The 26,784-nt window shown below is 39.6% G+C and overlaps 1 protein-coding gene across 3 annotated transcripts in view; it reads right to left on the bottom strand.

Moving 5' to 3' along the window:
• MACROD2 (mono-ADP ribosylhydrolase 2) overlaps positions 1 to 26,784 on the bottom strand; it is a 2,262,400-nt gene that overhangs the window by 202,326 nt on the left and 2,033,290 nt on the right. For all 3 annotated transcript variants that reach the window (XM_055132027.1, XM_055132028.1, XM_055132029.1), the window contains exon 9: positions 21,969 to 22,050. In XM_055132027.1, coding sequence (XP_054988002.1) covers positions 21,969 to 22,050 — 82 coding nt within the window. The remainder of the gene's footprint in view (positions 1 to 21,968; positions 22,051 to 26,784) is intronic.

Genomic DNA, 26,784 nt, shown 5'->3' with positions numbered 1-26,784 from the left:
TTCTCTGAGTTGTTGCAGCCTACACAGGGAATTAATACACCTCAAAAGACAATCCTTTACAAGTGACTGGTGGGATTTGTGCTAAGTACTTCAGTTCCCTTGCTTGTCAGGTGAGCTAATTCAGAAGCATGTTCTACACCAGAACCCAGATAACCCCAACCCCATCCCATCAAGGGGACTGTCAGTTTTCTGGTGGTAACGGGATTATAACAACCTCACTGTCTCCTTTCTTTCATTGTCTTTCTTCCCAACTTCCCTGCTGTTATTCCTGGGTTCACCTTCTAAATAAATGATTTCTACTAGAATTCTTGTTTTAGGCTCTGCTATGGGAGTGAGAAATGGTAGGAGGGACATTAAAACTAAGATAAGGGTAATTATACTTAAACAGTAGATAAGTGAGGAGTAGGGCGAGGGCCACCTCCCGACATGCCACCCAAACAGCAGAGCTTGGCAAGCTACTCGTGGAACATTCTATATGACAAAAATAGTAACAAAAATGGGCCTCATTTCCTGACCATGGATGAGCCCCCCATATGGCAGCATTGAGAAGGATGAATAAGAAAAGGCTGCTAAAATCTCAAGGCTGAACTTGACTGCCCAAACAAAGAAAAACTAAAATGACTGTGTGCAATTTTAACATATGTAAGTTGACATCAGAAGCATCCATCAAGGATCTGATAGTGAAAGTGCAGAAGATCAAGTATGATCTCATTGGATTGACCAAGATGAGAAGGCATTGATCACATCATGCCATTTTCGACACTGGAGAAAAACTGTTCTTCAGAACACCAGTAGAGGCATTGGTGTGTCGGTGTCCTCAAACACGAACTTGGCCATGAGCATTGATTCATTCAAATGCCTAACAACTGAATTGGATGCTTACGTTTGAATAGATATGGCTCATTGCCGGCAGTTTCTATCTTCATCATCTATGCACCAACATCCAACTATAATGAAGAAGAAATTGAGAAGTTCTATATAGAGCTGGAGAAGTTCTATAAAGAAGACCACACCTTCTACAAGGTCACTGTTGGTGATTTTAACGCCAAGATAGGACCAAGAAGGTCGCCCAAAGAACTTCACATTGGGACCCATGGCCTAGAATGGAAAGATCAGGGTGAGAGACTGTCTGAGTTCATCATGTTGACCAAGACCATCTAGAAGGCTGAATCGAAACATTGGACATGGGAGTCTCCCAGTAGACACTTCCACAATGCAATTGAGCACATCATATTCAATTGATGGTTTTGTCTGACCGATGTCACTGTTATCCCAAAATTCCAAATGGGATCAGACCACCGTCTCCTTCATATAAAATTATACTTCACAGAGCATGGAGAAAGGGCTGCAAAGTTTAAGAATAGAACTTCCACAATGAACACCAATGGGAGCTCTTTGGCACTATTGCAGCAATATGGGAAGATGCTGTCGTTGACAACATCGAAGAAGAATATGATCAACTGGTTCAGCACCTCCACAATTGTTCAAGATATACCAAGAGATAAAAAGCCACAAAAATATGTCTGCTTCAGAAATTCTTGAGCTCATTCACCAATGTGGTTTGTCATGAGCCACAGGCAATCACAAGCTAATGTCTGAGCTTGCAAAGAAGTGATAAAGGAAGACCTCAAAGAGAGAAGAGCAGCAGTGTTGGCCGATGCGGTAGAAGCTGGGAAAAGTATTTGCAACACCTGCCTGTTCTTCGCCAACTATAAAACCAAAATGACTGTCCTCCAACGTCCTGATGGATCTATGACATCTTCCAGAAGAGCAACGAAAAAGGTTATCTCTTCTATAGCCACATCCACCTGACAACATTCCAAATTCCACAGGATGGATATGTTGTTCCCAGTGTTCTCCCTTCTGAAATTCGACTCACCATTTTGTTGGTAAAGAAGCATACAGCACCAGGTCCCAACAAGGACAGACCCAAACACCTGCAGAAATCTGCCACCAGTACTGAACAATATACTGGCTTGGCTTTTCACACGCTAGCTGTCTGAATGCAAGGTTCCATCCCAATGGAAAACCAGCAGGACCGTCCTGTTGTACAAGAAGGGAGACATCCACAACATTGGCAACTATCACCCAATCTGCCTGTTGTCCATCGTCTACAAGATATTCATGCTAGTCATCCTGAATAGGATTGTCAGTACACTAGATGAAGGACAACTATGTGAGCAAGCCAGGTTCCAAAAAGGATTAAGCATGATTGACCATATCCACATGCTTACCAAGCTCATTGATGTTTCATGAGAGTTCAAGATGCTGCTCTGTCTAATGCTCATTGATTCAAAAAAGGCCTTTGATTCTGTTGCCACTGAAATGGTTATCGAAGCCCTAACCAAACAGGGCATTCAAACTCAGTACATCAAGATCATTCATGAGTTGTATTATGGATTCACCTCCAGGATCTCACCATTCTACAAGCAAGTGATCACTGATATAAAGAGATGGGTTTGGCAGGGTGATATCATTTCACCGAAACTCTTCAGTGCCACACTCCAGAACGTCATGAAATGACTGGAATGGGAAGGAATGGGAGTGAAGGTAGATGGTTGGCAACTACTCTACCTCCGCTTCAGTGATGACACTGTTCTAATAACACAAAACATTAGCCAAGTGGCACAAATGCTGGCCAACTTCAACTGTGAGTGTGGAAGGGTTGGACTACAGCTGAATCTCATGAAGCAATGTTCATGAAAAATGAACTAGTTCATGATGTTCCATTTGCTGTCAATGGAATGAACATCTCCGAATGTAGCAGTTATGTGTACCTAGGTTGAGAACTCAACACCACGAACTGCACCTGAATTGCACAGGATGAAGAGAGTGGTGTGGAACACCTTCAAGAGCATCAAATAAGTTGATAAGAGGATGAAGAACCTCCAGTTCTGGGTACCTCTTTTTTGATTCCACCATTCTTCCTGCACGAACATACGCCTCAGAGACCTGTGCCCTATGAAACAGGATAAGAACGCTACTTGGGTCTCCCAAAGAGGAATCAAAAGAGCTCTGCTTGGAATATCACATTTTACTCAAGTGAGAGAAGGAATCTGGAGTTCTGACCTTTTTTGATGTACAAGATGGTCAGACTTCTTTGTCAAGACCCTGAATGAACAGTTTGAGGGTCTTCGTGTTCCTGAAGCAAGCAGATGCCATTGGGCTACACTAACATGTGACAAGGACAAATGGAGACGTTACTGGTGCCCGCCTGAGCAAATTGATGAGTAATGGGATCACAAATGATTCAAGTGATATAAGTGATACTTAAACAGAGGATAAAGCAGCTGTGAAAACACCATATATTTGAATGGTCAATGTTTTTTGTTTGTTTTTTTGTTTTATTTTTGCTTTTTGGGTCACACCTGGCATTGCACAGGGGTTACTTCTGGTTCATGCACTCAGGGATTACTCCTGGTGGTGCTCAGGGGATGATATGGGATGCTGGGAATCGAACTTGGGTCAGCTGTGTGCAAGGCAAACATCCTACCTGCTGTCCTATCACTTCAGCCCTTGGTCAATGGGTTTATTCCCGTTGGAGAAATAAAACCAGCTCTGAATGGTTGAAGAGAATATTTATGGAAGAAACAAAAGTAAAGTGACATGTCTGACTAGATAATAAAAATTGTCCATGCCAGTTATTATGACAACTTTTAGGTATCATCATGACTAGGCCATGGAGTGCCCTCACTTTTGCCAGATGAGTGAATATAAGGCTGATTCTGAATAATGTTGGCACTTAAGTTGGTAGACTGAGTAAAACAATTTGCCGTCTTGAATGTGAGTGGGCCAGTCAGTTTTAGTCTGATCCTTGTATAAATAAGAAGGAATTCCTTTTGCTAGGTTACTTTTGTGCAAGATCACATATTTCTCGATTTTGGACTAAAACTTAGAAACAATGACTCCCAAGCCTCCAGCCCCTTGGACTGAAACTACACCAATGACTCTCCTGCTTCTTAGACCTTTAAACTTCTAGAACTACATGATCAGCTCCTCTGGGACTCCAGCTTACTAAATGCAAATCTTGGGACTTCTTTTCAGCCTCCCAAACATGTGTGTATGCTAACTGCTTCTAATAAATCATTTTCCAATAGCAATATGCTACCTGCGTATGGATTATATGTATTATTATTGGTAATGTAATGCTATTTGTTTTGCTTCTCTGGAGAATCTTGATTTATACAAGCTGAAATATTTTCAAGTCTTATCCTGAAAACTGAACAACATTACTCAGAGAAATAACACCGGCTTCTGAATGATAACATTTTTCTCATGAGAGACATTTACTAAAAAAGCAACCTTACAAAATGCAGGTCTTACTATGTTGGTACTATCTGTATAAAAATCAAGCAGAGTGTTTCTGCTCTGCACAGTACCTGATGTGCTATTACTTATTAATGAAATTGGCTTTGGTTCAACATTATTCTATATAATGTGCTCGGCTGAGCCATATGTATGCAGGAAATTTCTCATCAGAATTTTTTCTCTAACAAAATCAGAAACTGGAAAAGATGAGATATAAAAGATGAGAGCCTCTGATACTCAGGAGTCAGACCATTCAAAATTTGGAAGCAGTTAGGAGACTGACGGAGCGTGGGCATAGAGCTGCTGCCCTTCTTTAACAGTTCTTCAAGCTCCATACTTCTTTGTTAGAGGACAAAAATGAAATAAATGGTTTTAGCAAAAATGATGCAGATACCATTTCAAACCAGAGGACAATCCTTTAGATAGTATTGTTCTCTGTGTTTGGGAATGCCAAAGCCAAGAAATAGGCCAAGGGCCTTCCTATGCAGAGCCCACCAGAGGTTAAAGTTCCACTTCTGTTTAAGGGCCTTGCAGATACTAATTTCATCATGGCTGTAGTTTTAATACTCTGCATCACTCTATGTCAGATTACCCTGTACAGTTCTTCACAAAATATTTAAATACACCTGATGTTCATATTTTGATCAAAAATGAAGGTGAGAATGCACAAGTTCTATGAATAACATGCTTTCAGAAACAGTTAATTTTATATTATTGTTTATAAAGAAGTATCCAACCTTATTTGAAATCCATAATATCTACTTCACCTCTTTTCGGAGACAAAGTGAATATGAAAACATTTCATTTCCAAGTAACAAAGAGTCTCATGCTTCAAAAAATAAAGAATTCCATACAATTTGCAATGACTAGGGAATTGCCCTATTCCTTGATCTAAAAGTCCCATAGCAACATATTTTACGTAGGAGTAAAAAGAATAAAAACAAACAGACTACAAAACCTCACAGAATTTTAAAGTGTGGTCTCAGCACCAAGAGCATCACGTGGGAGACTGCCATAAATGCAAATTCTCAAATCCTACCAAAGCATTACTGAATTATAGCCTTTAGCGTAAAGACCCCTAAAATTTTCACCTAAGCAAACTTGACAGATGATGCTCATGCAAAATCAGGTAGGAGAATAAGTGACTTAAAGTACTTATATCTGTGTGATGGCAGAGACTCACTCAAAAATAGTTATCTTTATGGTGTGTGGGGTGTGTCTGATGGGGGGGGTGTTATTCAAGCTGAAACTGTTATAAATAACCAGTGTTTATTCTGGGAAGGGAAACCCATACCTTACCTGGTTGCAGATACTGTAAAACACTGTGTTCATAAGATATTATGTGTTCCTTTCTGTGCTTGCAATGACAGAGGTACCATGAAGCATGATAGCATGGCTTTGACAATTCACGGTCAGTACACAGATTGGATAGGAGACAGACATAGAGAGAGAGACAAATTCTAAAGGTTCTGTGGATTACCTGGGAAAATGAGTGCTTCTAAGGGAGAGTTAACTCTATGAGCTATATAAGGTAATCTTAAGAGAATAAAGGAAATGGACACCAGAAATACATCATGCAATTTTCCTGTCAAATATTCAGGTACATACACACAATCAGACAGTTCTGTCAGGTAGAGTAATTTCAATGATACTGTGTCTCTTATTTCATGTGTTCCCACGTCCTAACTTTTAAAACTTCATTTCTTACAATGGGTTACTTCTGTGCCCTGTATCTTTTTAATATTTCATTACCAAAGACTCTTTGAAGCAATATGCTGTCTCAGAGAAAGGTCATATGGCAAAAGTAAATTTTTTAAAGATTTTACATATTTTAATAAAGGCGTTGATGAATACACATATATGTATATATATGTTGTATTTGTGCCATTTACAACTAAAGAATAAAAAACTTCCAGAATATCAGGCCAAAAGCCCATGCAGGGATCTCTGTAAATATGCCTCTATCATCCTCCTTGTACAAGAAACATTTTGTCTTGTGTTGCCTTGTTTGATCAGAACTTCCTTATGAGATCAAACTCATCTTAATCAAAGTTCGTGTTCCCAGGTTTTGATTTGTTCTGTTGATTATCAGCATTTGCTACACGCACTGCACCAGCTCCCCTTTGAAGGGACAGACTGCCTTCTGTCTACGCTGCTGCTTGTTCCTCTATTCACGTTGCTTGGTTACAGCAACACTTCACTGGATTTTCATTGAAGGCAAAATGTGCTTATAGCTTTTGAGGCCTATCAAGTGGAAATGGTTTGCGCCTATTTCCTAAGAAGCCAGTCCCCTCATTCATGTCACATAACAGAGAGCATGAATGTATAATTCTATGCATTAATGTTATACAAACATTAAAAGTGTTCAAATCTGTACAACTAGCCTAAATCCCATATAGTCACAATTTAAAAAAAATTCTACCTATTTCTTTCTCTCTATATATATATTTCTTTTTTTTAATTTTTTTAAATTAGTTTATTTTTAATTAGAGAGTCATCGTGAGGGTACAGTTACAGATCCATACATCTTTGTGCTCATGCTTCCCCCATACAAAGTTCGATAACCCATCCCTTCACCAGAGCCCATTCTCCACCACCCGTAAACCCAACATCCCTACCCCCCTCCCCAGTCCCGTCTCCCCCCACCCCACCCTGCCACTATGGCAGGGAATTCCCTTTTGTTCTCTCTTTCTGATTAGGTGTTGTGGTTTGCAATAAAGGTGTTGAGTGGCCATTGTGTTCAGTTTCTAGTCTGTATTCCGCCCGCCTCACCCTTCCCCCACATGACCTCCAACCACATTTTACTTGGTGGTCCCTTCCCTGAGTTACCCAGAATGAGAGACCAGCCTCCAAGCCATGGAAACAATCTCCTGGTACTTATTTCTACTATTCTTGGGTGTTAGTCTTATAGTCTATTATTCTATATTCCACAGATGAGTGCAATCTTTCTATGTCTCTCTCTTTCTGACTCATTTCACTTAGCATGATACTTTCCATGTTGATCCACTTATATGCAAACGTCATGACCTCATTTTTTTCTAACAGCTGCATAGTATTCCATTGTATAGATGTACCAGAGTTTCTTCAACCAGTCATCTGTTCTAGGGCACTTGGGTTTTTTCCAGATTCTGGCTATTGTAAACAGTGCTGCGGTGAACATATAAGTGCATATGTCACTTCGACTATACTTTTTGGCTTTTCTGGGATATATTCCCAGCAGTGGTATTGCTGGGTCAAATGGGAGCTCAACCTCTAGTTTTTTGAGAATCGTCCATACTGTTTTCCAAAAGGGCTGAACTAGCCGGCATTCCCACCAGCAGTGTAGAAGGGTCCCTTTCTCCCCACATCCTCTCCAACAGCGGTTGCTTTTGTTCTTTTGGATGTGTGATAGTCTCTGTGGTGTGAGGTGGTATCTCATGGTTGTTTTGATCTGCATCTCTCTGACAACTAGTGATGTAGAGCACTTTTTCATGTGCCTTTTGGCCATTCGTATCTCTTCCTTGGTAAAGTTTCTGTTCATTTCTTCGCCCCATTTTTTGATGGGGTTGGATGTTTTCTTCTTGTAGAGTTCAACCAGTGCTTTATATACCCTTGATATCTACCCCTTATCTGATGTGTAAATATCCTTTCCCATTCTGTAGATAGTCTTTGTATTCTGGTCACTGTATCTTTTGCGGTGCAGAAGCTTTTTAGTTTAATGTAGTCCCATTTGTTGATCTCTGTTTTTACTATATTGCTTAGTTCCGTGTCTTCTTTGAAGATACCTTTATCTTCAATATCCTGGAGGGTTTTGCCGACCTTGTCTTCAATGTACCTTATGGTTTGTGGTCTGATGTTGAGGTCTTTAATCCATTTTGATCTGACTTTTGTGCATGGTGTCAGGTCGAGTTCTAAGCCCATTTTTTTGCATGTGATTGTCCAGTTGTGCCAGCACCATTTGTTAAAGAGACTTTCCTTGCTCCACTTCACATCTCTTGCTCCTTTATCAAAGATTATATGATCATACATTTGAGGTTGTGTGTGGGGATATTCCACCCTGTTCCATTGGTCTGCAGCTCTGCCTTTTTTCCAGTACCATGCTGTTTTAATTATTACAGCTTTGTAGTAGAGTTTAAGGTTGGGGAGGGTGATGCCTCCCATCATCTTTTTCCCAAGAATTGTTTTAGCTATCCGTGGGCGTTTATTGTTCCATATAAATTTCAGGATTGCTTGCTCCGCTTCTTTGAAGAATGCCATGGGTATCCCTATAGGGATCGCGTTAAATCTGTATAATGCTTTTGGGAGTATTGCCATTTTGACAATGTTTATTCTCCCTATCCATGAGCAGGGGATATGTTTCCATTTCCTCATGTCCTCTTTTATTTCACGGAGTAGAGTTATATAGTTTTCTTTGTAGAGGTCCTTTACTTCTTTAGTTAAGCTGATTCCAAGATATTTGATTTTCTGGGGCACAATTGTGAATGGGATTGCTTTTTTCATGTCCCTTTCCTCTGTCTTATTGTTTGCATATAGGAAGGCCATGGACTTTTGGGTATTGATTTATTGCCTGCGACTTTACTGTATAGGTCAATTGTTTCTAAGAGTTTCTTACTAGAGCTTTTAGGTTTCTCTAGGTATAGCATCATATCGTCTGCGAATAGTGAGAGCTTGATTTCTTCCTTTCTGATCTGAATCCCCTTAATATCTTTTTCTTGCCTGATGGCTATTGCTAATACTTCCAAAACTATATTAAAGAGAAGTGGTGAGAGTGGGCATCCTTGTCTTGTCCCCGATCTTAGAGGAAAAGCCCTTAGTTTTTCTCCATTGATGATAATGCTTGCCCTAGGTTCGTGGTAGATGGCTTTGACTATCTTGAGAAAAGTTCCTCCAAAACCCATTTTGGTGAGAGTTTTTATCATGAATGGGTGCTGGATCTTGTCAAATGTTTTCTCTGCATCTATTGATATGATCATATGGTTTTTATCTTTACTTTTGTTGATGTGATGGATTATGTTGATTGATTTCCGAATGTTAAACCATCCTTGCATCCACGGGATGAATCCCACTTGGTCATGGTGTATGATCTTTTTGATGAGTTGTTGGATTCTGTTTGCTAGTATTTTGTTGAGGATCTTCGCATCGGTGTTCATCAAGGATATTGGTCTATAGTTTTCTTTGTTAGTGGTGTCTTTGTTTGCTTTTGGTATTAGGGAGATATGTGCCTCGTAGAAACTGTTCGGAAGGGTTCCTGTCTTTTCAATTTCCTGGAAAAGCTTGTGGAGAACTGGCAACAAGTCTTCTTTGAATGTTTGGAAGAATTCGCCAGTGAATCCGTCTGGATCTGGGCTTTTGTTTTTGGGGAGACTTTTGATTACAGTTTCGATTTCCTTGATATTTATGGGCCTATTGAGGTATTTCACGTCTTCTTGGCTCAGTCTTGGAAGATTGTAGGAGTTAAGGAATTCGTCCATTTCTTTTAGGTTCTCTTGCTTCGTGGCATACAGACTTTCAAAGTAGTCTCTGATGATCCTTTGAATCTCCTTGGTTTCTGTTGTGATGTCCCCCTTTTCATTTCTGATTCGGTTTATTAGGGTTTTCTCTTTTTCTTTCTTTGTGAGTCTTGCTAGCGGTTTATCAATCTTATTTATTTTCTCGAAGAACCAACTCTTTGTTTCATTGATCTTACGGATTGTTTTTCGGGTTTCCATATCGTTAATTTCTGCTCTAAGTTTTATTATTTCTTTCCTTCGATCTGGTTTGGGTTCCTTTTGCTGGTCCTCTTCTAAGATCTTGAGCTGCGAAGTCAAGCTATCTATATAGGCCCTTTCTTCCTTTCTGAGGAAGGCTTGCAGAGCTATAAATTTTCCCCTTAACACAGCTTTAGCCGCGTCCCATAGGTTCTGATAGCTTGTGTCTTCATTCTCATTTGTTTCCAGGTATCTCTTAATTTCTTTCTTGATTTCCTCCGTGACCCACTCATTGTTCAATAGTGAGTTGTTTAACTTCCAAGTGTTTGATTTGGTCCTCCGTGTCTGTGCATGATTAACTTCCATCTTCAGTGCATCATGGTCTGAAAAGATAGTTGATACAATTTCTATCTTCCCAATTCTATTAAGGTATAACTTGTGGCCCAGAACATGGTCTATTTTGGAAAATGTTCCGTGTGCGCTGGAAAAGAATGTGTATTCTTTCTTTTTGGGGTATATAGCCCTCTATAGGTCTATTAGCCCTGTCTCCTCCATTTCTTCCTTCAGGGCCATCGTTTCCTTGCTGAATGTTGTTCTTGTCGATCTATCCAGAGGTGATAAGGCAGTGTTGAAATCTCCAACTACTATCGTGGTGCTAGTTATGTCCTCCTTAAATTCTGTTAGGAGTTCTTTTAAATATTTAGCTGGTCATTCATTAGGTGCGTATACGTTTAGGAGTGTGATTTCTTCCTGTTGTATATATCCCTTGGTGAATATAAAATGACCTTTGCTGTCCCTTCTGATCTTTTTCAGCCTGAAATCTATGCTATCGGATACTAGTATGGCCACCCCCGCCTTTTTTTTGAGGGGGCTGTTTGCTTGCAGGATTGTTTTCCATCCTTTGATTTTGAGTCTGTGTTTGTTCTGACTATTCAGATGTGTTTCTTGTAGGCAGCAGAAAGTTGGGTTTAGTTTCCGAATCCATTTTGCCACTCTGTGCCTCTTGATTGGTGCATTTAGCCCGTTAACATTAAGAGAAATTATTGTCATGGGATTTTGTGCCATTTTTCTGTAGGGTTTGTTGTTCTTATAGGTCTTTTTCCTTGTCTTATAGTAGCCCTTTGAGTCCTTCTTTTAAGTTTGGTCTTGAGTCTATGAAGTTCCTGAGCTGTTGCTTGTCCATGAAATAGTGTATGGTTCCTTCAAGTTTAACTGAGAGTTTAGCCGGGTAGAGTATTCTTGGTGAGGCATTCATGTCATGAAGTTTTTTCACTATATCCCACCATTGTCTTCGGGCTTGGAGGGTTTCTTCTGATAGGTCTGCTGTGAATCTAAGGGGTGCGCCTTTGTATATGATCTCCTTCTTTGATCTTGCTGCTTGCAGTATTGTGTCTCTATCCACGGCATCCATCATTCTGACTATGATATGCCTTGGGGATTTTCTATTTGGGTCCCTTTTAGCTGGCACCCTTCGGACTCCTTGTATCTGGATGTCCGCATTCTCTAGCTCTGGGAATTTTTTAGCAATGATGTCTTTAATGGTGTTTTTTTCATTGGGATTGGTTCCGTGTGGTTCCGGCACTCCCATGATTCTTATGTTGTTTCTCCTGAGGTCATCCCCTAGGACTCTAACTCACTCTAGAGCCATTTTGAGGTCTTTTGCCATTATTTGTTGTTGCCTATATGCTTTGTGCAGCTCATCTTCAAGCTCACTGATTCTGTCTTCGGCTGTAGTCATTCTACTACTGAGAGCTCCTACGGAGTTTTTCATTTCATCTACTGATTCTTTTAGTTGTGTGACTTCTGTTCGTAGCTTTGAAATTTCTGCTCTCATTTCTTCCTGGATTATCTTGGTGGAGCGTTCCAATGCTGCATCCATATCCTCCCTTAATTTATTGGATGTTCGTTCCATAGTTGTGTTGAGTTCGTGAACCATCCTCACAATTTCCTCTCTGAATTCTTTATCTGAGAGGAGGATATGTTTCTGGGAGGTCGCTGGTGAGGTTAGTGAGATGTTTTCTTGGTTCTCTCTTGGTGGTGGGGATTTTCTCTGTTTCTTCATGTTGTTATGGGCTTTACTGTCTGGAGCTCTCGTTAGCTTGGGAGGAACCTCAACTGAAGATTTTGGGCTATGCTCCTTTGACAAAGGACTTTTGTGTGCAAGTTGATGTGTTCATTGAAAGTTTTCGTGAAGTTAGGATAGGGTGGGTTAGTTGAGCATTAACCTATAGTAACTAAGATGATCAGGGAGTTCTCCGGAGGAATGAATTCTATCAATTGTGGCCAAAGGAGAAGGCATGGAATGGGAAAAAAAAAGAGGCCACGCCCACTTTTTAGGCCACGCCCCTAAGATGAGGACACGCCCCTAATCAGCAGAGTGAGGATTGGTCAGGATCCGACGGCGGCGGCGGAAAGGTGCCAGGCAGGGGCTTCAGGAGAAGCCCCGAGCCGAGGTGGGCAGGGGGCAGGGAGGGGGCTTCTCCGCGCTGAGGCAGGCTCTCCAAGGGATTGCCTGTTTACCTGCAGGATGGAGATTGGTCAGGATCCGACAGCGGCGGCGGAAAGGTGCCAGGCAGGGCCTTCAGGAGAAGCCCCCTCTCTCTATATATATTTCATACATACATATATTTCAGTGTCATTTGGGGGAACAGTATGATTAAGATTAAGCAGTTTTTCTTGTGTCTCTTTTCCTTACCCAAAGAGAATTTCCCACATACTTCGTGACTTAAAACAACACACTTATAAACATATTATAGTTCTGTACGTCAGGAGTCTAACATGGCTTTCCTTGGGATAAAATAAAGCTATCTTTCTTGCATCTCCAGCTATTAGTGGTCACTCACATTTTTGAGATGTTGGCTCCCTTTTACTATCTTTAAAGCAATGTTGATCTTTCAAAACATCCCCCTACAGTTGTGTTTATTCTACTCTTACTTTTTCTTCCACTTCCCTCTTCCATTTTTTAAGAAGACCTGTGATTATACTGGATCAATTCAGATATTTCAGGAAACATCCTTACTCGGGGGAGGAAGTCTCCTATGCAGTGTTAGGAGGGCCTGGAGACTACTACCAGTCATACATGGGAAACTGGGCCTTATAATTTAACGTTAAAGACTGGTGATACAATGTTGCTCAGGCCCAGAGATGGCTGGGGCTACAAGAGTCACACAAAGTGCACTTAGGGACACTCGGGGTTATACTCAGCAGTGCCTGAAGGGATCTGCACTCTGGAGTTTTGAACGTTGGGCCTTAATTCTTGCAAAACCATGTTCCCCTGAGCCCTGGGCTATCTGCCAAGCTCTACCAGCCTTATATCAAGGTCTTGGCAACTGATGCTTGGCAACATTAATTCTATCTGCAATATTATTTCTCCTTTGCATTGTAGTTTAGCAAATGCATTCACAAATTCTGGGACTTAAGGTATTTGTAGAAGTAGATAGAGCACACTGCCTCCTAGTATACGCGGTAAATCAGGCAATAGGACATTTTTTGCATACAATGTCTGAGGAGAAAGTAGAACTAAGAACAATTTTATTTAAAAATAAAATGATTGTCTATGAGATAAAGTGCATAACATTAAAAGCAAGGTGACTGATTAGTTTTTCGGTTTCACTTTACAAGTTTCTTCTCATGATTTTAATTTCATTTTTTCCCCTTTCATTTCCTCTTTCTTACTTCTCCCTCCCTCAATTCCTACCTTCCTTACTATTGTTATTTCTTTGTTTACATTTTCTTACATTTTTCCCCTCCTTTACACTGTTTTTATAAAGAACAGGAACACTACTTTGCATTCAGCATGCCGTAACACCATTTAGGTCAACAAGCAACTGATGTGAATAGTACCGAATAACCATGCCATATAGGGACTGAAGAGACATTACAATGAGGAGGGCATATGCCCGGCATGCGGTAGACATGGGTTTGACCCTTGCATCCCATACGGTCCTCTGGGTCCTGCCAAGAGTGATCCGTGCTCTTAGACCCAGGAGTAAGCCCTGAGCAACATCGGGTACGCCCCCCCACCCAAAGAAACAAACAAAAACTATATATTGTCTTGCAGCACAGTAGATTAAAAACATCTGTTTTTGCAGCATTACAATTTATGAAATCCACACAATGACCTAAGGATGCATTTATCAGGCCTTATTTTTATATCTAAATATTTGTCTCTATTTGAGAGTAAGAATGACCTGAGGATACCAACTGTTCTTACAAATAATAAAAAGAGGAAATAAAAGAATTATACATTGATACTAATTACATTGTGTTCTGTATAAGAATGCCACCAAAAAATAAGTGAGAATTAGGAAGAGCAGAAGGAGAGTAACTGCAGTCTGACTTGGTTTGCCCATTCTCCCTGGCCCTGGGAGATGGTGTTTTTTGACTGCTTCCTCAACCTGTCAATCATTTTTGTATCCTGATCAGACTGACTTGTAAATATTGCCTTTTTCTTCTCCTTAATGTCCTTTGCATGGGTAGCTATTTCAGAGCAATTGCTTTTTGTATGGATACAGGAAGACAGTTGGAAAGACAAGCCTGTGGCTTGAGAGTGGATTAACTCCAGATTATATTACCTCCTGGACATCTGCTCTCTCGAATTAAGCCTCAGTTCCCTTACTTCCTAGATCCCCAAAAGCAGGGTCCCAACAAGGGACTGTATGGACTCAGGGAAAGAGGTGAGCTAGCTACTCTGGCATCAAAATAGGCGTGGCCAAAAGGCACATGAAAAAGTGCTCTGCATCACTAATCATCAGAGAGATGCAGATCAAAACAACCATGAGATACCACCTCACACCACAGAGACTAGTACACATCCAAAAGAACAAAAGCAACCGCTGTTGGAGAGGATGTGGGGAGAAAGGGACCCTTCTTCACTGCTGGTGGGAATGCCGACTGGTTCAGCCCTTTTGGAAAACAATATGAACGATTCTCAAAAAATTAGATATTGAATTCCCATTTGACCCAGCAATACCACTGCTGGGAATATATCCCAGAGAGGCAAAAAAGTACAATCGAAACAACATCTGCACATGTATGTTCATCGCAGCACTGTTTACAATAGCCAGAATCTGGAAAAAACCCGAATGCCCCAGAACGGATGACTGGTTGAGGAAACTTTGGTATATCTATACAATGGAATACTATGCAGCTGTTAGAAAAAAGGAGGTCAAGAATTTTGTAGTTAAGTGGATGGGCATGAAAAGTTTCATGCTGAGTGAAATGAGTCAGAAAGAGAGAGACAGACATAGAAAGATTGCACTCATCTATGGTATATAGAATAACAGAGTGGGAGACTAACACCCAAGAACTGTAGAAATAAGTACCAGGAGGTTGACTCCATGGCTTCGAGGCTGGCCTCACGTTCTGGGGAAAGGGCAACTCAGAGAAGCGATCACCAACTACATTGTAGTCGAAGGCCATGTGGGGGAAGGGAGTTGCGGGCTGAATGAGGGCTAGAGACTGAGCACAGCGGCCACTCAACACCTTTATTGCAAACCACAACAGCTAATTAGAGAGAGAGAACAGAAGGGAATGCCTTGCCACAGTGGCAGGGTGGGGTGGGGGGGAGATGGGATTGGGGAGGGTGGGAGGGACGCTGGGTTTACGGGTGGTGGAGAATGGGCACTGGTGAAGGGATGGGTTCCCGAACTTTGTATGAGGGAAGTATAAGCACAAAAGTGTATAAATCTGTAACTGTACCCTCACGGTGATTCTCTAATTAAATATAAATAAATTTAAAAAAAAATACTAAAAAAATATCATTCAATATTATTAATTTTAATAAAAAATGAGCAATATAAAAAAAAATAGGCCTGGCCAAAGTGCCCTAATGCTTAACTATAAGTTAAGAGCTTGATCATGGACAAATTCTGTAATGCTCCAAAAATTAATAACTAGATTTGAACCCTGCTGGGGTTAGAAATGATTGATCTGGCCTGAGCACTTTAGTCTGAGTCCGTGGCGAGATGTCCCCAGGAGAGTCACTCTGTAAGCCTAAAATTGTATATTACTGTGTCCATACAGAATGGCAAATATTAGGAAGTAGAATGAAAGATATTAATCAAGTTTCAGGTCTAAGGAGAGGAGAAACACACCTTAAGGGCTGCCCTTGTGGGCTGCAGCTGGTCTGGAAGACTGGGAAAACGTTTTTGATCATGCTTCCCGTGGGGAGGTGTGGTTAGGGAGGCATGGTATTAGGTTTAAAAAGCCACTGTGTGGAGAAAGGGGGGATTGAAGGAGAGGAGACAGCAGAGAGACAGCAGCAGAAAGAGAGAGACAGAGGAGATGAATACAACAAGAAGAAAGAATTGCACCGTTAGAGATAGATAGATAGATAGATAGATAGATAGATAGATAGATAGAGAGAGAGAGAGAGAGAGAGAGAGAGAGAGAGAGAGAACTGGGAGAGACAAGAGATTGAATAAACGGCAACTAATCAGTAACCAGCTTGGCAAGCGTTCTTCCTTCTTCTGTCCATGACAACAACCATCCCGGGTGGAGAAGTGGCTCTAGAGCACTGAACGCAGGCATCAATAGAGAGCCGCCTGGAGAGCCTGCAAACATCCTTTTACGTGTAATCCCTGTGCATGTGAAGGGCTTACACAGCCTGTTCAGAGAATTTTTACAATTAACTACTCAAATTCTGCTCATACTAATTGTATGAACCAATACATTTTATTATTTAAAAGATATGAATTATACTCATTAATTATATGGCATAAGTCTAAAATATTGAATATGCACATTATTAAGCTAAAAATCAACAAGTTTTTTTCATTATTAAAAATAAAGAGAATATGATTGAATATAATTTTTAGTCAGAAGTTTTTCCATTGTTAATGAATCCATGCAGTTTAGGTACTAGCAGGAATAGTTCTGAAATTCAAACATATTAGTTTGTTCACAGTGTAATGTTATCAACCAGTGGCCAGTGATAATACGAAATACTCTCAGACATGATGAAATATGCCTTTATTTGATGCACATAGAGGGAATCTGGCTGAATTTTTTCTTCTTTATTCAGAGTTCTGTCCTGTTCCTCAACACTATTCATTACATGAATGAAACCTATATTTGACTTAACATTTTCTAAGGCTGTTGAATTTGGGCTATAGGTAATACGAATGGATGATCCCAAGAATGTCTGGTGGTAGCTATGAGTCTTTGGAAGCTGGAATGGGGACTGGGTCAACAGGTTTAACAAGTTTCAAACAAATTCAGCTATCTGTAAGTACAGAACAGAGAGAAGAAAAGCTGAAAGTCTAGCCCAGAATAGGGTTATGAATCAAAAAAAAAAAAACAGTCAGAGGTCCAGATGAAGACAGAGATTCCAAAGCCAGCAAAATAGGTACTTGATATAAAATATCAACATAAAACACTATGAAACACAATGAAACTATAGTCAAAATCTGCCTGTTTGCATCAATGGTAAAAGAGGGATGGGTACAAATCAGAGCTTCTTCGTTCCTATCCCAGTGGTGCTTGCGACTGGATAATTCTTTACTATGGGAAGCTCTCTTAAACATCATAGGATATTTCAAAGGAACCTTGATTTACCCCACCCCATTGGATACCAATAGCCTTTCCCCTCCCTGCTGCAAAAAATATAAGCATCTCAAAATTTTCCTTAGCAAAAATTACCTATAGCTGAGAACCACTGCAAAAAATAAATTCAGACTTTTCTTAAACTAACTGTGTTGTTATTTTAAAACGAACTAACAAAAAACCAGCATTATTCAGTTCTCTATAAATATTATTTAGGGGGCTGGGGCCATAATACAGTGGGTAGGGTGTTTGCCTTGCACGAGGCCAACCTGGGGATTCCCAGCATCCCATATGGTCCCCCGAGCACCGACAGGAGTAATTCCCGAGTGCTAAGCCAGGAGTAAGCCATGCGCATCACTGGGTGTGACCCAAAAAGCAAAAAAAAAAAAAAAAAACAAAAGACTAGATTCTGTAGATGCTAATTTAAAAAGTAGTCCATATTTTATATGAAGTATTATCTATTATCTATTTTCTTTTAGTAACCAATCACAACATAAATTTCACCCCTGAAAAAATAAGCCTTTTATGTAAAGAAATTCTATTTACGAGTTGAATCATACAAATACTTGTTGTAGACCAAATAATGGTATATTGTAACTACCTGTGGCATATTGGATATGCCAAAAACAGTAACAATAAGTCTCACAATGAAAGATGTTACTGGTGCCCATTTGAACAAATCGATGAGCAACGGGATGACAGTGACAGTGACAGTAGCTATATATTTTTCACAACCAAAGTGTATGGTAATTCAATAAATCTGCCACACTATACATTCAAATAATACAGTTCAAAGAAAAATGTCAAATATTTCACACCCTTGGGAAGAAACAAAGCCTTCTAAAAATAATTCCTGTCATTTTTCCCTTTGGGATTCCTACTGCCTTCCTAGTGAGCCCTGATGTGAGCAAGCTGTATTCCCAAAGTCACGTGTGCCAGTCTTAATACTAACACCTCAGAATGTGACTGCATTTGGAGATATGTCTTTAAAGAGGTAATTAAGTTAAAATAAAATTCTTTGGGTGGGTGCTATTTCAGTGTGACTGTTTTCAGTTTAGAAGAAAAGCTGAGGTCACAACTCCAAATCTGAAGAAGACTCAGGAAAAAGAGGGATATTTACCAGCAAGAAGAGAGGTCCCTGCTTACACCTTAGTCCTGGAGGCCTAACCTCCACCATTATAGGAAAATGAATTTCAGGTGTTTGAGTCACCAATCTGTGGTACTTTATTACAGTAATCCAAGCTGACTAACATAAGCCCTCTTCTATCTTTCCTCATGGTTATCCTGGTAGGAAGGTGACTTGGATTCCTAGTGACCACCTGCTAGAATATTTAGAGTGGAATTGATTTTGAGATCCATGAAACATGCCAATTTGTCTCACATAATAAATTTTTTCAAGAAACTTTTGCAGGTATTAAATCAGAAAAAAATCAAAAGAGAAAAGTATTAGAGTTTTGAAAAATGTGGGGCCGAGGATAAAATTATTAATATTTGTTCAAGGCACCAAATGTAACTTAGAAGTTGACCTCATATTTCTCTGAAGATGTTCTGAAAACAAAATAATTATGATTTGTGCAGTGACTAATGTGATTCTAAATTTTAAATATAGTAATGCTGCTATCTTTTAAATATACTTCACTTTCCTTTGAATGCATCAAATACAATATCTATAATTAGGACTAATATAGTAGCTCTTTTCTTATTTATAATAAAGATTAGCTGACCTAGCCCATTTACCTGCTTGATAGAAAGCAATCCATAAGTGTTAACTGTTATCCTATTCTCAAGATGAGGTGGGTGGTGAAGCTATGCTAAGTTACATATATCTTAAATATTTTTCCACCATAATTTTATTATTTTTGTTTTCTAATAAATTTTGTCCGAGGTTTCCAGTTATAAAATGTAAAGATGTGGAAATAATAGAGATTTGGTTTAATATAAAATGGCTTTTCCCCCTTTAAAGTATTATCAGTATTGCATTGGAAAAGGGTAAGAATATTAGGTAAGTATTCTCTGAAACAACCAATCTAAGGGACTAGGTGGGAAGTGAGAATAATTATATTCCAATAAGATACTGTATGATTATGACTTAACCATAATTTTCAGTTAAGAACAGCTAACATTATTATCTGAATTATGTCACATAGTCCATCCAATTTCTTTGTTTCATATTGCTTATTTATAATTTACAAATGACTTATGCCTAGCATTGCAGAAATACTAAGTAATTTTATAAGATTTTGGCATTTATTTTGTAAATGTACATATTATAAATATATGCTAGAAATAATTTCTTGAGCATGGCATGATTCATAGCATTGATGTGACTCTGAGGATTATTTTATTTCCCTAGCTCAATGTAAGATATAATTTGGTCTATTTATAGCAGCAATTTTTCAAACAATAATTTATTTGTATTGTTATTAATTAATCCAGTCTAAGACTACTAAACCTGTCACTTTTTAAGAGATATTCTTGTATAATTTTGGCTTCTCATCATTGGGAATATCTGCTGATGGATAGATTTGTTTTCATAGCAATGGATCATAATTTTGCAATTATTTTGTATCATATGTTAGAATGAAAACAAGTGTTCATCTTTGAAAACATAAAAATGAACACTATGTCATCACTTTTAAACATGTCAAGAAGTCTAAATTTATAAAATCTAGACTATATTGCAATATAGAGAAGACATAAGACTATCTGCCTCACGCAGCATGGCAATTCACATTTTTTAATGAATCTACAGTCTTTTAAAAAAAGTATTTATAAAAAGAAATGCAGATACAATCAGTTCAGCTCATTCACTGTGATTTCATAAGAAATTAAGTGAAAGTATGAAACAAGGAGATTGAAAGAAACAAGCCATCAGATTATGGGAAAAGAAACTTATTAAGCTTAACTCATATCAACAACTACATATTAAATAGTCATTATTTGATTTACATTCTTTAAGCTAGTAAGCTGCTTTTACAATGAAGAAAGGTATAAAGGAGAGTAGGAGAAGAAAGAGGAAGGGAATAAAAGAGGGAGAAAAGATCGCAACCACAATTTCCCTTATCACATGGAGACTTTAAAAACTTACATTGTATTCTATTTAGGGAAATATTATTGTTAAAGGGCCAAATTAAATGCAGATTTGTTTTTAAATTATAAAATTAGAGAAGTACTTCTAAGTACGCAGAAAAACTTATCCCCTTTAAACATTAGCATGGAGTAAGCACACCTCTAGCAACTTTCTGTGACTGTTCTTGGCGGTTTCTCACTTCCTACTTGGATCTGTGGTCAGGGCTTCTCTTTCTCTCCACTGTGTGGCTATGATAAATGGCTTACGAGGGTGAATGTACACCAGATCTTTTACTCTGCCCTTTCTGCCTTCAAGAGTTACTGGTTACATGAAAAACGACTCCAAGTGGACATGACAACAATCTCCAAAGAAAGCTCTCTGAAAGACAAATACCAGTAATACTCATGGTAGCTTCTCTTTCCGTGTCTGTGAAAAGCACTTTTGGTACTGTGACTATAATGGCATTATAAAGCTAAGTATTAAACAAGTTTTATCCTTATGCAATTGGAAGAGGGAAAAATATCAAAATTAACCAAATCCAATCCCTGGCACACTCAAAGTCAATTCATTGCTCATCAGTTTCTCTTGTAACCCTGAGATTTCTCCTATATTTGAAAAAGAAGTGTGAAATAAATTGAATGACCATCTCTTTGAGTGTACTAGAGAGTGCTACTATCTTCACTGTGATTTAAACCATTAGAAGATAGGGAGTAATGCTGAAATAGAAGTCTGCCAACAAACATAAATGGGCCCCTTACAAGTTTCAACATGTTTATCACTGAGGTGGATGAAGCTACAGGCCTGGGAGTGGCATTGAGAGGAAGTCATACACTGTAATAGAGGGCACTGTAGCACTGCACTGTAGTCCCGTTGCTCATTGATTTGTTAGAGTGGGCACCAGTAACGGCTCCATTATGAGACTTGTTGTTACTGTTTTTAGCATATCGAATACACCACGGATAGCTTACCAGGCTCTGCTGTGCGGGTGGATACTCTTGGTAGCTTGCTGGGCTCTCCGAGAGGGACCAAGGGAATCGAATCAAACTTGGTAGGCCGTGTGCAAGGTAAATGCCCTACCTGCTGTGCTATCACTCTAGAGGAAAATATATTTAGAAGTGATTTGATTCTGTTTCTTACTTTTAATGTAAGAAATGAAGACTTAAGAGACAAGCTGACTTCTTCAGGACAACGCAATATCGCTGGAACAGAGTGTAAAACTTACATTTCCCATTAGTTTCTATGTTTTATAATACAAATTCCAGGGGTGTCTCAAATCATGTGTGTGACATTCTTTAATAATCAAAACAAAGCAGTAAAACAAACAAAGCCTCCAGTCCTTTAGGCATCAGATTCTAAGGAAAACAAGTCACTTTACTCACCTACAGGGAAAAACTCGCTCATTTTCTTTTTGTAGATTTTGAAGTCAACTTCTAAGAAAACACAGAAGATGATCCGATCCACCTAGAGGCAAAAGATAAACATTCATAATGAAAGAAAATATGATGACTGCTTTCCCCAAACATATTCTTTAAAAAAGAAACAAATAGAAAAGTCTCATATGAAATTTTAGTACTATAATTGTACTATATGACAGCTCTGGGTAAAGCTTAAGTGTGTATAAGTTTGCATGTATGCTTTATGTATATAAACCATAGGATCTTGGTGGAATGATGTGAATAAAATCAAGTTTAACATAGTATAAATGACAATAAGCCACTTTGTAGAAACCTTTAAATAAGATCTGAGATTCCAACCTTATATACCTACACTTAATGTTCTATAGGGCTGAAGCAATAGCACAATGGTAGGGCGTTCGCCTTTCATGCGGCCAACCCATGTTCGATTCCTCCACCCCTCTCGGAGAGCCTGGCAAGCTACAGAGAGTATCGTGTACGCACGGCAGAGTGGGCATATTGGATATGCCAAAAACAGTAACAATAAGTCTCTCACTGAGAGACGTTCCTGGTGCCCACTCAAACAAATCGATAAGCAATGGGATGACAGTGAATGTTCTATAAAAATAGTCACACAGGAGAAATGTACAGCAGAATGCCAAAAAAGAATGCCATTAAATAGAGAGCTATTTATTTTACCCTTGTTAGACAAATATTTTTATCAAAATCTTTCAGTGTTTTAAGATGATTTAAAAAGCCTCATGCAGTTGGAGTTGTATGAAGTCACTTGCTTTTAGCTTTTATAATCAGAAATACAACAGAAATAAAATGTAATTAGCGGATGCCAATGCGTTTTAATCCACCAGATAGTACTGAAAATGTAGATACCATCTCAAAAGCAAGCTGTGTAGGCAGTTCCTTTTGTCAGTTTAAAGATCTTCTACATGAAAAGAATTTCTCTGAGACAGAGAGAAATATGGTAAATAGAGAAGAGTGCAAGTATATGTAACACGTCATGCAGATCTGATATCAAATCAGATACTAAACTTTATGCCCTGAAAATGTTATTTTTATTTCCTTTTTTTTTTTTTTTGCTTTATTTGGGGGGTCATGCCCAGTGATGATCAGGGATTACTTCTGGCTTTGCACTCAGGAATTACTCCTGGCGGAGCTTAGGGTCTATATGGGATGCTAGGAATTGAACCCAGGTCGGCCGCATGCAAGGCAAATGCCCTACCCACTATAGCTCCAGCCCCTATTTCCATTATTTTAATACAAAAAATGTGAAAAGAAATTACTCAATCCATCAAAATGTAAGAGGTAACTGAATCAAACAGCTGATGCACTTCTCATGTCAATAAGAAATAAAAGTAGGGTTCATATGTGACAAGGCTTAAAAGAACTCACCCACCTAACCCTCAGCTTTTACAGACTGTGCAGTACAGAATAATTCTAGTCGAGTACAAGGGAGGATCCTTAGTTGGAAGGATAATTCGAAGACGCAGGTGGGAAACAGAGTGCAAGAACATAGAATTGCTAGCTATCTCAAAGATGTGTTGCTGAAGATGTGATTCCATGATAGTGAACATACTTTCCAAGTGTTAGGCACTGGATTCAATTCATGGCACCCTCAAATCAAAACAAAACCCACTGATTTCCAAAATGTTGCTCCCTAAATCCTGCATAGATATAGTTCTCTAGGGTAGATTTCCTTCTCGCTAGTCATTGGACTTCTAAGGTGTAATAAGTAAAATTTTATTTGCAAATAAGCCTGTTTTCTTTCCCTATCTTAACTTAAGTTTCTTGTGTCCATTTTTGTCTGCTTGTCATTAATGAAAAAATTGTCAGCATCAACTCACCCTGTGGGTGAACCATAAATTTTGTTAAATGCATGATTAAATATCTGTGCAATATTGAATGCTTGTCTCCATATTTGTGGCATGTTTATACCTTGGGGCAGATTCTCAAATCATGATGTAGAGCAATAGAAAGATGTTACAAATGGACTTGTATTCTCTTTCTTTATTTTTTTGACTTATATTCTAAATGCTGTTAAGAATGTTTAATGCTTAATGATACAATAGGGTAGGGATTCACTTATAATAAACATTATAGGAAAACATACATTGGAAATGTCAAACATGAACTTCGGAATAATGATGGCTTCTGGGAAAAAAGAGAAGGTAAAGCATGGGCAGGTAAATTTTTAACTGAAACCTAATTCTTTACATATTTAAAAATAAAAGATAAGAAAAACATGTTAATTGGTAATGGGTATTCATCATAGGGATAAGTACGTGAATACTATTATTTCTGTACCTTTTGAGCAATTTGAAAATCATAATCAAAAATTCTAAAATTATAAGCATTAGTTTGCATCAGACATAATCTCCTCTCTATCTTCAGTGAACTTGAGTTTATGAACACGGCAATTATTCTCATTTCAATGCCTATGATCTTGACTTTTTATTCAGGATTCACACTAGCAGATTACTTCAGAATCTACTTCATTAAACTAAGGAAATTTATCTCAAGTTGTATCTAAGAAGGCAAGTTGAAAAGTCTCATTATTTAACTATATTCCCCCATTTTTATAGAACCATAATTATGCTTTATTAACACATTTTCTTGAGTTGCTATGTGCGTAGGATTATAGTAATTCCATTTACTGTTATTAAGTAATCTTTTAAGTACTACACAGGTAATACAAAGATTTCTTAATTTCTTAATTTCTTTTCATTCACATATTTCCAGCAAGAACCCATGGGTTTATATTCACAAAGCATATATACAAACTTACACACACTTTGACGTAGGCAGGCAGATAGGAGGAAGGGCCCCACAGCAAGGAAACTTCTAGGGAAGAAAGCCAAGGAAAACTTCTAGGGAAGAATTTACGATGAAATTCCTGGGGAGTGAAAGTTCTAAGGTCGAGTAAGACTCAAGATTAAAACCTTCAGCAGCAGACCCTGAGGAAATTGGACATCCTCCCTCATGAAGGAAATTCCTCGAATATTCTCGGACCTCTCACTTCATCATCATCATCATCATCATCATCATCATCATCATCATCATCATCATCATTATCATCATCATCATCATCATCATCATCATCATCATCCCATTGATCCTCGAATTTCTCAAGCGGTCTCAGTAACGTCTCCATTTGGTCTAGCCCTGAGATTTTAGAAGCCTCTCTACTTGTCCTTCCCAAAGATGCTGCATTGGAAGCTTTTTTCAGGGTCAGGAGAATGAGACCCAGCTTGTTACTGGTTTTGGCATATTAATACACCATGGGGACCTTGTGAGGCTCTCCCATGTGGGCAGGAAACTCTCCTTAATCCAATTAACTTTAGCAATTCAGGCCAAAGAAGAATTCAGAACATTCCAGACTAAGACATCCACCCCCAGAAGATTTTATAGGTGGCCTATAAAATCCACCTTGAGCAAAGGAATCACACATGCTGCCAGAGCCCCTGTGCTGCTTGTGCCCATGTGGCTGAGCACATGAGTCCCTGCATCTCCCCTGTTGAGATGTGGACTGTCATGCTTTCATATCTAATGCTGGGATGTGGGGGGTGCGAGGGTGGTCCTCTCCATCCTTGGAGAAGCCTGGGTCCTCCCTTGAGTGCTACTCTCTCTCCCTTCCACACCTTCAGAAACCTCCTAATAAAAATCTGCTCTACTTCACTGCTCGTCTACTCCTGAAATTCATTTCTACAAGGTGAGACAAGAACCCTGAAACCCTGGGTAAGGCCTGGGACTGGCCTCTCCTTTCCTGCAAAGAGCAAATCCTCGCTCCAGCATGAGTTCGTGGCTCCCCGAGAAATCGGGTGGTGGGGGCCAACTCCCTTGCCTGGAAGATAATGCGCGTCAGGTGTGGCCTGAACGTCACCCGGTGGAGCTGGCGGGGCTCAGGCCAGTGCAGAGCAGGGGCTCATTGCAGACTTGACCAATCCTGGTCTTCCCAGCGGGTCCTGGACCGGGTGGCAGAGGCAGAGTGGGAGAAGGTGCTCATCTTTCTCTACTCCTCGGCTCACATAAGCCACCCGTTGGGTCCGCTGCCATCAACTTGAGCTTTACCCACAGCTTAGTTACCTGTGTGCTGAGCTTTCCCTTACACCTACACGTGGTAATCTGATATAGTTTCCGGAAAAAACATGGATAACGAAGAGAAAGTACTGTTTCAGGCAAGAAGAGGTCGGGGGTGGGTAAGGTATGCAGGGAACAATAGTGTCTAAAACCTAAACCAGCCTGAAGTCATAGAGGTCTTTAACACAAAGGAACCTTCTCGGGCACCTGGAAAGCCCTTGAGGGGCAAAATTCAGGCCCAAAGACTGACGGATCCTGAGCGGAAAGGAGCCTGGGACCTCAGGGAGAGAGGCTGCAGCCCGCAAAGGCCTCACAAAGAATAGCAAAGGATCTTTAACTGCTCCAGGCTCTCCCTTGGGGCCAACTACAGAGTAGGGTAGGTGCGGTTTGAGAAAACCCTAGAAACTAAATTGGCAAGGGAGAGACCTCACAGGCTCCGCCCACACACGGGCATCTCCCTGGATCCCAAATTTAGGCTTTAGCACTGACATTTCTCTCCTGCAAAGACCATTTTTTTCCTAGTTCCAGCATGAGTCCACGCTCCCCAAGAAATCACGCAGCAGGGATCCTCTCCTGTGCTGTGCAGAGCAAGGGGACTTCAAGGGCAAAGCTTGACGGCTGGACAAGAGCGTCCACGCTGTGGAGGGGCTCATCCGCCCTGTATTTCTCAGGCAGTTCCCCAGGTGACAGACGTGGGCAAACAGGGTAG

The sequence above is a fragment of the Sorex araneus genome, chromosome 3 (assembly GCF_027595985.1).
Source record: "Sorex araneus isolate mSorAra2 chromosome 3, mSorAra2.pri, whole genome shotgun sequence".
In the NCBI taxonomy this organism is placed as follows: domain Eukaryota; kingdom Metazoa; phylum Chordata; class Mammalia; order Eulipotyphla; family Soricidae; genus Sorex; species Sorex araneus.
This window is presented reverse-complemented; position numbering and strand designations above follow the sequence as displayed.